General features: G+C 45.4%; 1 protein-coding gene across 1 annotated transcript in view; it reads right to left on the minus strand.

Moving 5' to 3' along the window:
* Window positions 1–14,350, minus strand: part of NR6A1 (nuclear receptor subfamily 6 group A member 1) — a 63,174-nt gene that overhangs the window by 24,966 nt on the left and 23,858 nt on the right. Inside the window, exon 2 of the mRNA XM_077836257.1 lies at window positions 4,962–5,209. Within this exon, the coding sequence (XP_077692383.1) occupies window positions 4,962–5,209 (248 nt within the window). The remainder of the gene's footprint in view (window positions 1–4,961; window positions 5,210–14,350) is intronic.

A 14,350-nucleotide genomic window follows, 5' to 3' on the forward strand; every position in this document is an offset into this window, starting at 1 on the left:
GCAACCAGAAGAGCAACTACAGTCTCCAAATGAGCGAACACCTCCTACAACCTCCCATACTCTTGGGCCTATTCTGTCCGCCCGCAGCACTGAATTGTAATGCTTACCCTGAACACTCAGTCACTGAACGGGATCTTCCTCTTCATTTTGTTTGCTTATCTGATTTTCATAGCAAAGGCGTAATCCAGCTCTAGCTGATGCAAGCCCCATACTTTGTACTCACCGATACTACTTTATGCAGACATCTGCAGAGATGCTGCACACCTGGCAGCAGCAGTCCTTTTTGCTGTTCAGCACCCCTATTTTGGACTCCCCCTTTCTTTACGCAATAGTAGTTACAAGGTGCTTTGCCTGCCTCAAGGTTTTTTTTTTTTTAATCATGCTTGGAAAGGTCATTTATTTAGTATGTTTTCAAGTGGGATTTTTGAGAGATTTTTGTTACCCCTTGTGAAGTGCTCCCAGTTCTATAATGCCTGTAGACGTGATGTTTGGTGATGGGTCACATGTTGGGGACAGTTCTGTTAACCTGTGTAACATTTCTTTCATGACTTACATGCTAGAAAATGCTTGATGCTAGAACAGGCTGCTCTCCAAGCATTCCTGCACTACCTGTCTTGGTTACCAGGCCCTGTCAAAGGCTCTTCAGGAGAGAAATGGCAAGTTGGACTCCTTGTAAGCTGAATGCTAAGGGGCCTGTCGACCCTACAAAAAGATACGTTTAAACATGGTTGTGAAATATATTTGTGGATCAATCATGCTATAACTTTTTTTCTGGCCAATGAGGACAGAAAATAAACCACTGTGAAATTATGCTTGAAACTTGGTACCTACTGGGGTAAAAAAAATGAGCAACTTTCCTGTCCACCCAATAGCCATATAATAACACATCTGAGCCACAAAGATCTTTGAAGATGGTGAGTTGATAAGTTACACAGGTCTTGTTTGGAAACCCCCCCAGTTTAAAATTTATTTATTTTTTTATACACACAACTGAAAAGCCATCCAGCCTGGAGCATTGTGAACAGCTATAAATAATGTTACCACCAGTCACCCTTTTTTTTTTTTTTACCATTCTAAAAGAACATCTGGGTTTTCATCTACAGAAAAAGCCCTAGCTATTTGACTTTGCTCTTCAGTGAGATTAATTAATGGAGTTTCCCAGGAGAAGGAAGGAAAGAAAGGAAAACTAGTCTTTTTCACTGTGGTATGCCTGAGCAGTGGCCAGGAGATGTCGCTGTTTCCTTCTGAATGAGCAGCAGCTAAAGCCTCCCCTATGTACTCCCTATGTACAACGGCAGATTAAAGAATTCCCGGAATTTACCGGAGCCCACTGAAAACTGGGACTCCAGCTTTCATTGCAGGGCAGAGACTTGGAATGTAGTCAGTCCAGGGAAAGGGGAGCTAGCAGGAATGAGGCCTGCATCACTTCACAGTAATCCCCCATTGGCCACTCAAGGAGCAATGGAGATTTAAACTTTTGTGGGTCGATATTTAAAGAATAGATCACTGTACGGTTTTGATAATGTCTCTGACAACTGCTAGGGGTAGGTGGTGCATTTTTGGTGTGGCAAGGGCCTCTCACCAATAGACTCGGCATTATCATAACATCTACAAGAAGGTAGGAGGCAAAGCACACCAACCAGGAAAAGTAAAGCGACCATTTCTCCAACCCTGGGGAGTTTTGATCATTCAGAACACAATTCTCCAAGTTTAAATTTAGCCAGGCCTAACCCTTGTTCCCACTGAGCAAAATGCCCTTGGATCTTTTATGAGCACAAATGGTCAGGGCATCACTTTCTTCATCTCATCTCAAACACCATTTACTGTAATGAAGTTTCACTATAAAACAGTATTTGTGGAGCTCTGGGTTTAGTGACTGTATAACATATTCTGTAAGAACATCTAAGAATGAATTTGGTGATGGCTTTCACATTCGTGATAACAAAGTCTTAGGAGAATTAATAGTTGGGTTTAAAAGAAACGACATTTCTGCTTCTGAATCCAGGAAACAGCTTTTCCCACAAGGACTACTCATTTGCCTTCTGAGGCCTAATACCCTCTATGCATATCAAAGGAGCAAGCCTGAACAATCACTGTATTACAGCTTCACCTCGTTCTACTCAAATTTCCTGTTTGTTGTTGCTAAGCTAAAAAAAATCTGCTTTTAAAAAGTTTAGGAGGCCACATTGCCAAGGATTTAAATGGTCAAAATGTTGGTGCGCCAGTGAACACAAATGCATACCAAAATCAAACTAGGAAGATTAGTTTTTAAAAATCAGTTTTTCATTCCAGGGAAGAGTAAAAACAATCCTTGTCAAGTTAAAACAGGGAGTTGATGGGCTAATTAACCACATTAAAACTTCTTTACAAGAACACTTTTCTATTTAAATTAAAAGCCCGCATCATGTGCGCACCCTAGATTACAAAAACCCTGCATGGCCCATTTAACCACACACCAGTCATCCCCTGATCAAAATGACAACCATATTATCTGATGCTGCATTGCATTTTAGACCCATTGCTTCTGTCAGTGTTCAGATGAAAGGAAATATAACACAGATTTACTTTAGGTCTTTTCACAGACAATGTCTAAACTGAATATTCCATTATAAAACTGTCACCCGTAACTCCTCTCCCTTCACTGACTAGGTCAGGTTTTGGACCGTCATTTCTGTGGCCATTCCACAGCCAGTTTAATAGCTATATGATGCAAAGGCAGTAAGCTACCACACGAACTAAAACAAATGGGTTTTCTCCTCAGTAGTAGAGAGGCAATCGCATCCGACTAAAGAAGAAGCTAATACAACAGGTTTTCAAACTGATCAGTGTGTTCCAAACTTGATCTACCTAAGGAGATTGTATGACAGAGCTCCCCAAATTAAAAGTGCAGAACTCCTACTTTGCATCACCCTGCTTGGTGAAACTGTACCTGGCAGAAAAGTGGTAGACTATTAATGAACTATTATGATCTAAGAGCCACCTCATGAAGAAAGTTCCAAGTGTAAGAGGACACATTCTTTGGGGGATGGTTGAGGAAGGGTCCAACTATGGCCTGTGATTAAAAGTCAGGCATTCCTGATGTCCGTGAAATCTTTTCCTGTCCCTAACTTTCAAGGCCTTTCTGTGGTCTCCAGGGATTTTTTAAAGGGCTATTTAAAGCTGTTTCAAGGAGGAGTACTCCAGCAAATGGTAGCTGTAGTAAAAGTCCCTTCCCCTACCCTTTCCAAAAACATTTGTCCTTGCTAGGACGTCATGTTTGGTTACGTTTTAAAAATCAATCTTGGCACAAGTCAGTTTTCCAATTCTAGTAATGGAGGCACAAACTCAGGTTTCCTTTGCACGGCATAAACGAGCTGGCACAGATTCAAAAGTGAAAGACAACATGCAAGGAGGGTGCTGCACTGTTACCCTCACTGAGTAGCTGATCATGGTAAACAATTTTAATTCCCATTTTTAAAATGGTGTCAGCTCTCAATCCCCCCCCCCGCCGTTGCAACTCCATAGGTTTTTTGACAGAACTGGTTTGGAGCAAGCACACACAGGCTTGGTCTACACTAGCCTCTCTTCCCTAAAATTTAAGGCAGGAGATGAGAACTGAATTCCCACAGAACGCACAGAAGACATTTAAGTAGAGCCCTGCAAATCTGCGGATATCCGCAGACCATTCTTGCAGATAGTAGATCGGATGCAGATACAACAGCAAAGGGCTCTACTCACCGGCGGCCCCTGGCCTGTGATGTCCAGCTCGGGCAGCCAGGGGGCATATTGCACTCAGGGCCAGCAGCCAGGGCTGGGCGGCACCCGCTCACTGTGCGGCTTCTTGTCCAGCAGCTCGGGCCCTTCAGGCAGTGCCAGCATCCCCACCATAACCCGGCCCGGCAGCACTGTCTGCGCTCCCAGTCCCGGGTCCGGCCTGCTGGCTCCTGGGCAGCAGGGCCCGCCCCCAGCCATGTGGATTGGAGAGGGCAGGGCCCCATCTCCATCCCTCTGCCCCTCTGTGATGGAACACACAGTGCTGCTGCCGTGTGCCATCGCTTGAGAGTCCCCGGGAGCAGCATGCGATGCGATGCCCCATCCCTCTGCCCCCACCGCGCTGTCTTCTCGAGATTCTGCCCCTTACCCCCAGTCCCTACCGTTGCACTGACTTGTCCCCACCCCCAGCCCCTATGAGATGGCTTGCTGCTGCAGATGCAGACACAGGTAAAAGACAGCTAGCAGATTGCATACCGGATCACAGTTGATCTTGGAGGATGTGAATCGGGTGTGGATCCTGAGCAGAGCTCTACATTTAAGTAGGGAGGAAATTAATTGCTTGAGTTGGATTAATCTTCCCTACCTGCATAACACAAAAGCATGCCTATATTTGCCTTTTCTGTTAATAGGCAAATCACAAATTTCTCACCCTTTGAGTGGTCAAATAAGATAACAGTCTCTCGAAAAGCTTACCTCTAAAATGAGAAGGTTTGAAAACTTTCACCCCAGAAAAGTAGTTTGGGGAACATGATAAACCCCTGAAAACCGGGAGTAAAAATGAAAATGCCTCCTCAATCAGACACCAGTGTGTAGTGTCACTAGAAAGGACAATATGATACAGTAGTGTCAAAGCAGGTCAGTAGAATAGTTTGACAGGTACTGTCCACATCCAGCACAGATTCCCAGAGCACAGCAAACACTGTTACTAAACTGAATCAATACTGTCTTTTGCACCAAACCAAAATTATAAGTGAAGGGGATACCCAGTCCCCTGTGGGAGCAGAGAGAGTTATTCTTGTTAGTTTTTAACTGACTGCTTAAAGAAAACCAAAATGTTATGTTCTGAAGGTATTGAAAACTCAAACCAAAGAAGAAATCTTTCTACCCTCTCACAGAAAGAGGTGGCTTCTGTCACACAGAGGAACTTGCTGCAATGTCCTGCCCTGTGTGTGCACACTAAACAATTAAAGAAGCTTAATTCTCTTTACCTTTCCGATTCATCCCCATCTGGAGGCACTTGAGCAGCCTGCAATACTGGCATCTGTTTCGCTGTTTGCGTGACATGACACAGTTCTTGTCTCGACTGCATCTGTAAACCCGCTTGTTGCAAATGCTCCTTTTGAAAAACCCTTTGCAGCCTTCACAGGAGATGATACCATAGTGCAGACCTGTAGCTCTGTCTCCACAGATAAGGCAGGTTCGCTGATCAACCCGGTCATCTGGAAGAAAAACAACACTTCGTAGTTAGAAAATGGCATGCCTGAAAAAATAAATGATCTGAAACCTTCCTTATTCAGTGAGATATACATGCCTCCACCCTCGCACCCCAAGTCTACAACAATGAAAATTAGATCACCGTACACCCACAAAGTAGAACCTTGTGAAGCTCCTGGCATACACACACAGCATACTACTGACAGCCCGAAGGGAACCCTTAGCACCAGTGAGATCCTACAGAATAGGTCTGTGTGCATGGGAAAGACATCCCAGCTCAATCTCAGAAATGGCCTAATTTCAAATTAAATACTCAAGAAGATTTTAGGAGAAGTGTGTTGACACTGAAGACCTTTAACAAGAAAGGATGAGCATCTAATGGTTGAAATCCAAGCAGCAGAATGTCCTTGGGTAGCCACAGCATTATCGCCCTTAAGGAAGGTGTGGCTAGATTAGATATATAAAACATGGTGTCTCCTGTAAGGAACTGACAGTGTTCCACTGTGGACTTAAGCATCACACAAGGATCGGAGAGGGGAGTGCCAAACCTGCTTCTTGAAAAAAATCAAATCAAATCAAACAAAACAAACAAAACCACACTACAAGAGAGAAATAGGGCAAAGAGAGACACTACCTGCTCTTTCACACTCCCCCTTCCATGCACCACTTACAGACACTTGGATATTTCCCCTAACCCTACCATCTGCTACCTACTAATAAATAAATGACCGAAGAAGTGGCCAAGAGAGAGATTGCATCACATTTACAACATCAGAATCCAATACCATAACACCACCATAGCAGAAAGATGCTTGTCTCCTTCCCAAGTAACGCAAAGAGAAGAGTTGAGATCAGTAGTGAAGGTTTCTTAACTGCCCTAATATTGTCCCCACCCAGACTACAAGAATTCAAGTGCTAGGCTTCTCATCAGTTTCAGTCTCCAAGGGGCAACAGAACAACAGATTATGAGCAGTGATTCATTATCAGCTAATACTGAGGTTTCTCCTTCCACTCCCAGGTCTGAAATCTTCGGTAACATGTTAAATCTACACTTTCCAGGAGTCCCATTTGCAACCATAATAAACAAATAAAGCATTTCATTTCAATTTACATCAGGGGTTCTCAAACTGGGGGTCGGGACCCGTCAGGGGATCACGAGGTTATTATACGGGGGGGGCGGGGGGGGAAGCTGTCAGCCTCCACCCCAAACCCCACATTGCCTCCAGCATTTATAATGGTGCTAAATATATTTTAAAAAGTGTTTTTAATTCATAAGGGCGGGGGAAATCACACTCAGACGCTTGCTGTGTGAAAGGGGTCACCAGTACAAAAGTTTGAGAACCACTGATTTAGATTATTTCAGATGAGATCAAGACCAAGAATTCTAATATGATCTGGTGGTGGGAAGGAAGAAATCACACAGAGGAAAGTCTAAGATGCCTTAAAAACAAACAAAACAAAAAAAAAACCCACAAAAGTGCCCCATTCACCCAATAAGTTAATTTAACAAAAAAATTATACAAATGTAAGGGGATTGTTGGCCCCTCACGGAAACTTACGCGTTTTTTTGGTTGGCCCTCTCCCAGTACCAAAAGAAAGGGGAAGGGCCAATGAGATATCAAGACCCTGAGTCTGACAGTCCTCAGGGCCAATGGGGAGAGGCCAACACTCAGGCCAGCAGCCTTACTGACAAGACAGGCAGGCCAATGAGGGAGTCTGGAGCACGGGGTCCCGTACTCCACCTGAGCTGGAGCTGCCTGGCCAGAAGGGCTGAGCTAAGGAGAGCGCAGAGCGAGAGCCCCAGCAGCAGTCCAGGGAGCGGAGCAACAGCAGCACTGAAGCACAGTGGAGCTGGAGCAGTCCAGAGCCAGATGCAGTGAGCAGCTGGGAAGCACAAGAGGGACGCTAGCAGAGGGCCCAGTGCAGGGAGAAGCTGCCAGCCCAGGGGTCTTGCAGGCTGGACTTGGAGAGGGATCATAACTAGGGCCCTACCAAATTCACAATCCATTTTGGTCAATTTCACGGTCATAGGATTTTTAAAATGGTAAATTTCATGATCTCAGCTATTTAAACCTGAAATGTAAGTGTTGTAATTGTAGAGGTCCTGACCCAAAAAGGAGCTGTGGAGAGACTGCAAGGTTACCGGGTGGGGGGTTGTGGTACTGCTACCCTTACTTCTGCGCTGCTGCTGGCGGGGGGCTGCCTTCAGAGCTGGGCACCCAGCCAACAGCCGCCGCTCTCCAGCCACCCAGCTCTGAAGGCAGCGCAGAAGTAAGGGTGGCAATACCACAAGCCCCCTAAAATAACCTCTTGACCCCCCTGCAACTCCCTTTTTGGTCAGGATCCCCAAATGGAGAAATACTGGTCTCCCCCCACAAAATCTGCATTGTATAGGGAAAAGCACACAAAAGACCAGATTTCACGGGGGGGGAAGCCAGATTTCACAGTCTGTGACGTGGTTTTCATGGCTGTGAATTTGGTAGGGCCTTATTCATAATCCCGACAGAGGAGCTGACGCTAGGGGGAAGGGCACTGCCACCTAGAGGCTGAGTGTGTGTGGCCACTGCCAGAGCAAGTGTCTGACCTGCGGCATGCCTGAAGCCAGAGCTGTCCCTTGGGTACAGCAAATCAGGGCGACCGCCCCAGACCCCACGGGCGGGGAGGCAAGGCAGGAGGGCAAGCGGGGTAGGGAGGCTAATGGCATGCGGGCGGGGAGGCAAGGAGGAGCCCCCCTACCAGAACCTCCCACTCCCCCAGCAGGTCCAACCAGTCAGCACCTCTCCCTCCCTCCCAGCGCCTACCACGGATCAGCTGTTACGTGGAGTCAGGAGGTGCTGGGGGCAAGGAGCCAGGGCACAGCTCGCTCAGGGGTGGACCTGGGCAGGGAAGAGACAGGGTGAGATGGGGCTTTGGGGGAAGGGGTGGAGTGAGGGCAGGGCCTGGGCAGAACTAGGGGGAGCACCCCCGTCCCCCCCAGCAGATAGGTGCCAAATTTCTAATGTCCCAGGCCCCGCACCCCCCTAGGGACGGCCCTGCCTGCAGCACAAGTAAGGAACAGACTGAACTTCCCCTATGCTCCAGACATGTCTGGTTTTGGTTTCCCCATGCCCATAGAGTGGGATTACTGGTTTCCTTTAACTTTACCCTTTTTTCCTTACTTTTTTAATCGATTGCTGTTTAATAAATTGTATTGCCTTTGAACTATATGCAATGATCAGTGGGTCAGGGAAGCATCTAGAGTGTGGAAGAGTAATCCTGGCCCCTGTCCTAAGTGACCACAACAACATTCGGTGTTGAGCCCCCCAGGAATCCTGGGCCCAGCCTTGTCAGGATTAAAAGGACACTGCCACACAGGAGAGTGGAAGGGGAGACTCCGAGGTCAGGCAGGCCTCTGGGTAAAGGGAGTGGGAGTGAGGACTCAGATCCTTTTGCTAGCCAGTTCCACCAGGGTAACGTATAAGCCAGGAAAGTTCCCCACAATAGCGGGACAATTCCCTCGCTTACACAAGGGAATGTCAAATAAATTGTGGTTTGGGTTCTGGAAAGTGATGATTTTACGTTGCAATAACTGTCCATTATAATACCCTAATCATGTCACAAAAATGCAATTTTTCTTTATTCCACATGCAACATTACAGCAGAATTTAAACCACCATACTTCAGTGTCAAAATGAGAGACTTCATGGCTTCCCATGATCCCATTTCATATGTTTCTTTTAACTGTAGTTAATAAAGAATAGAGCTGAGATCAAAGGCTTGAGTGACATATTTCCTTACTAATGTGGTCCATGGATTTGTATTATCTCCAAGATCCATATTTTATTTCCAATTTAATCTTAGTTTTCATTTAAACATTCTGCTCCATATCAGATATTAACCGTAAATGTGTGCTACATATTAGGAAAATGCAAATACCTGTCCAAAGCTCAGAGGAAAACACAAGTTTGTAAGAGATTAATTCTGGCAATGATGGATTTCAGATTCTCATGCAGACTCAAGGCACGACACTGGGGAGCATGAGCACATCAGTTTAAATACTATGCTGCTTTTTTACTTATCCTACAGATAGAGTACCTCAGAGAGGGGAACAAATAGCACTACCTCCCTAGTTCAACATTAGTGTAACAGGAGAGAATAGCACTGGGGGGCAGAGAGGAAAAGCGATACAGCACAGAGAGAGTGCAAACAGCAGCACTCCTGTGCACAGGGCAACCAGTGTATGCAGAACCCTGCCTCGGGTGGAGCGAGTAGCTTGGCAAGCATGACAGCCTTGTTTCGGTGCTCAGGTTTCCATATGGCAGAAATAAATCAGCATGAGTGAGTTGGAGGTGGCTGGCAGAAGCCAAATTGGACTTTCACATGGAAAGCTTTGCTCTAAGTCAACTGACATGATCAGAGAGCGAAAGCAGAGAAAATTTGGCCAACAGATACACACTGATCTCTCTGCTATATAAACACGAATGGGTACAGCTTGTGTTTTGTTCAAGCAGGAATGAGACACCAGAAAGACGTGGCTGTCTCTGTTTTACCCCAGGAGTATCAGCAAAAGCTTTGCTGTGCAACTGACACACAAGAATCCAAATGAACATTATTATACAAATGATAAGGTTAAGACACAATGACTGGATATTTTCCTATTCCCTTTACAAATCTTAATGAGAGGCTTTTGGATGAAAAATGTAAATTGTACTACTCCCAGCAATAGGAGCTGTCATATTAAATTTGGTATCTTAAGACGGTAATATTCCCACTGAGACAGAATAGGGCTGATGCATGGCTCAGGAAGGATTGCAGTGGGCACGTAGTAATTTTCATAGACAGAGATGTCAAACTGAAAGGAAAATAAAGTAAATGATGGCTAAAGCAACTGACTTTAACCTAGATGTATTCTCATTATCTCATATCTACACGGTTAGACCTAAATCTTGCTTCCCATTAGAAGTCGGTTGTACTTAAAATAATTCTATCAACTTGTATGTAAAGCCTTTTTCTGCAGAAGGTCCTTACCAGGGCCAAACATGCTTTAACTCTTGTCATCCCATGCAAATCACGTACACAACGTATTTTTAACCATTACAATTTTTTCTTGTTATACACAAAACTGAATGTAAAAAATAGATGTTATTCAAGTGTGTTCAGCGAGGAAGTACAGAGCTGAAATGGAGTATGTTTAAACGGTTACTGTCTTCAAATTATAATTTAATCACATCAACCTTGAGTTTGAGTAAGTGTAAAATATTCAGAGAAACCACCTTTTTTAACTGAATTAGAGAAATAATAGTCTCCTGTAAGTAGGAGCCTTTTCACATAAAAAGTCCCCATCTCTTCTATTGTGTTGCTAAGACCCTGAAATTAAAGACTGAAATGGGGGTGGCTCACCTGGAATTGGAAACAGGTGCAAGTGACATTTGTTTTCTAAATAGTGTTTAGAGTGAATAAAGAAATATGATTTGCCATTTCATTGTACATAAAAGCAAACAAGCATGTTTTATGACCACACTTCCAGTTCAGGAAGAGCAGCTCCAAAAATGAAAGGCAACAGGTCACACACACACACACACACTTTCTGAATCAGGAATGTCCTGTCATGACTAGGTGCATTTAAAAATATTTCCCACCAGGAACATACTGTAACTCAACCTGGGTTTAGTTCCTTCAATTTCTTCTTGATAACCAGCTTAACACTGTGCATAGGAGACCAAGCATCTAAATTCACTTATACACAGATTCTATCAGCATCCAAACCAATTGCCCATTATATTCTGGATCCTCATAAGGTGGATTCTGCCAGTACTTCCTGAGCCAAATGTTGATCACTAAGGAACAGAGGCCATACATGCATGTAATTTTTTTTTTTTTTTTAAAAAAGTCCCAGCAGTGACTACTCGTTCTCTTGCTGCTACTTTGTTCAAATAAATTCTTTCAGTCCCAAAGTCTTTCTGCTTTCCTATAGGTGTTTACATATGACAAGAGGATCTTTGCCCTGTAAACCCCCTCACTTTATTTTAATAAGTGAATGGAAAAGTAAGATGGATTTTTGTCCTGTTTTTTGAACTACTTACATTTCTGGGTGTCCAACTGAGACTGTTTGATGGCCCCTTTGCTGAAATCATGGGAGAAAAAAGCGTGGTAAATGACCATTAAACATTGCTGGACTCTAACCACTGCTCCCACAGTCTAACCCAAGGGTTCTCAAACTGGGGGTCGGGACCCCTCAGGGGGCTGCGAGGTTATTACATGGGGGGTCTCCACCCCAAATCCGGCTTTGCATCCAGCATTTATAATGTTGTTAATTCAAAAGTGTTTTTAATTTATAAGGGGGGGTTGCACTCAGAGGCTTGCACGTGAAAGGGGTCACCAGTACAAAAAGTTTGAGAACTACTGGTCTAACCCCATAGAAACGAATGATTTTCAAGCCAATTGCTGAAGCTGTATTTGTCACAGCCAGTCCTGAGTATGCTATGTGCGGAGAAGAGGGGGGAAATCATTTGCGATCTATCCCAATTTTGCTCCTGTAAATCCTTCTTCAGTGCAGCTTCCAGCTGTTGTAATTCAGCATCTCCAATAGGCACAGAATTCAGCAGCTGGGCTTTTCAGCACACACTTGTGAGTGCAACTGGCTCAGGTTAGTTCATGAGTTTGATTTTTGCAAGATTCCATCCCTTCTCATTTCATTGGCATTAGCTCACTCCTCTCCTTCCATCTTCAAATGGCCTTGGTGTGTTCCACATGTACTGACTATATCCCATGCTCCTCAGCTGTGGAATTCGATTCTTTTTATTCAAAATATACAGCGCTACAATATCACGGTCATATCTGACGGATCAAGTTAAAAGCTGCTGGTTTGATTTGACTTCTATTCCACCACAGATTCCAAGACCAGAAGGGACCACTGTGATCATCTAGTCTGACCTCCTGTATAACAGGCCAGAGAACATCCCCAAAATAATTCCCATGGTATCTCTTTAAGAAAAAGATTCAATCTTGCTTTAAAAATTGTCAGTGACGGAGAATCCACCATTGCCCTGGGTAAATTGTTACAATGGTTAATTACTTTCACGGTTCAATATTTATGCCTTATTTTCTGTCTGAATTTGTCTAGCTTCGGATTCCAGACATTGGATTGTGTTATACCTTTCTCTGCTAAGTTGAAGAGCCCATTATTATATATCTGTTCCCCCTGTAGACACTTACAGACTAATCAAGTCACCCCTTGACACCTTTTGAAGTGTTACTAGTAGAATTAATAGTTAATGTGTACAGTGAGATTGAGATCCAGAACATGGTATTCAGAATAATTTCCACCTGGAGAATAGCTGGAAATTGGGAGTATTTCGGGAGGGACTGGGGACCTCAACTCCAACTGGTGAGACAGCTGAGAGGGGGCTGGTGGCTTGGGCATTGGTGGACAAACAGGAGTCTGCCACACTGAAAAGGTTAGACGAATAGCCACAAACTATTAGCAGAGATAGTTGTGATGCCTAAAACTCTATCAGCCAGTTCTCAGTTGCTTATTCATTTAACCAAACTAACTGTTCGGGCTGAGATTTTCCATGCTTGATCTCTGCCTTAAGGTGATTGTTTTTTATTTCGACCAAAATGGCTCAGCTGTTTCCGAGTACAATGCTAGTAAAAAATAGGTTGTTTTGCAGAGCTATAGTTTTTTCCGATGGTTTCTTTGAAGAGCTTTATCTCCCCCAAGGTTTCAAAGAAGAACTTTACATTTGTTGGGAGGATGGTCCTTGAGTTAGAGAAATGGCTTTTGTTCTCCCCAGGAAAATCCACCCAATTTTGACCAAGATATAAGCCTCTGAAAACTGCTATTTGCAGATGATCAGCAGATTTGGTTAGAGACTCTCTGCCAACGCCTGTGAACATTCCATTAACTAGGATGACCATATTCTCCGAGAGGGAATATGGGACATGACGTGGGTCAGCCCAAGACCCCCTGCACTCCTGTGTGGGACCAGACTGAGTCCTCACGGCCTCCCACTTGTGCCAGCCTGAGGTCTTCCCACCCCCGCCAGCGCGGGGCCAGCCCGAGCCCCTCTTCTCTCACCTGCACACAGGGCCAGCCCTAGCCCTCCTGCCCAGGGCTGGCCCAAGGTCCCCCCGTCCCCCTCCAGCGCACAGGGCAAGCTCGAGACCCCCCTGCCATCCTCCCAGTCCCCCTCCCCGCAGTGGCCTCCCCTCCACCCACATGTGGGGCTGGATCTAGGCCCCCTGCCACCCGCTCACACCTGGGGCTGGCTGGCCTGAGCTGCTCTCCCTAGCCTTCCCTCCAGCTCAGCCCTGGTGTAGCAGTTTCCCACCCCACTAGGGATCACACCCCACTCTTCTGATGATCAGCTGTCAAGACCAAACAGCACAAATGCAGTTTTGCCAAAAAAGTCGGAATGACCAGGATAGGGCCTAAAAAAGGGACTGACCTGACCAAAACGGGACCTACAGTCACCCTAACTAAGCAGGTTTTGGAGTGGTAGCCATGTTAGTCTGTATCAGCAAAAACAACAAGGAGTCCTTGTGGCACCTTAGAGACTAACAAATGTACAGGGGCATAAGCTTTCATGGGTTTTAACTTATGCCCTAACTAAGCAGGCTCCTGTCTCACTCCGTGGAGTTCTCTGACATGACAAAGGTACTGAGCCCACTCTGAGGCATGGAACTAGAACTTTAGATCAGTGGTTCTCAACCGGGGGCCTTGAGGTTTCAGGGAGTCCATCCAGAAGGGCCAGCATTAGACTCACTGGAGCCCAGGGCAGAAAGCCGAAGCCCTGCCATATGGGTCTGAAGCTTGGGGTCCTGATCCCTACCACCCGGGACTGATGCCAAAGCCTGAACCATGTAGCATCATGTGGGACCCTGTGGCATGGGGCCCCAGGCAACTGCCCTGTTTGCTACCCCTAACACCAGCCCTGGCTTTTATATGCAGAAAACCAGTTATTGTAGCACAGGGGGGCTGTGGAGTTCTCACAGCATGTTGTGGGGGCCTCAGAAAGAAAAAGATTGAGAATCTCTGCTCTAGATGGAGAAGACCAGCAAAAGCATTAGCAGCAGCTACAGTTAGGCCCCTTTGCACAGGGGACAGTGGCTGGGCTGAGTGCCAATCAAGCATTGAGGTTAGGAAGTAGCACAACAAAGGTTATTCATGCAGCCTTAATTT

This window comes from Eretmochelys imbricata, chromosome 16 (genome assembly GCF_965152235.1).
Source record: "Eretmochelys imbricata isolate rEreImb1 chromosome 16, rEreImb1.hap1, whole genome shotgun sequence".
NCBI classification, from domain to species: Eukaryota; Metazoa; Chordata; order Testudines; family Cheloniidae; genus Eretmochelys; species Eretmochelys imbricata.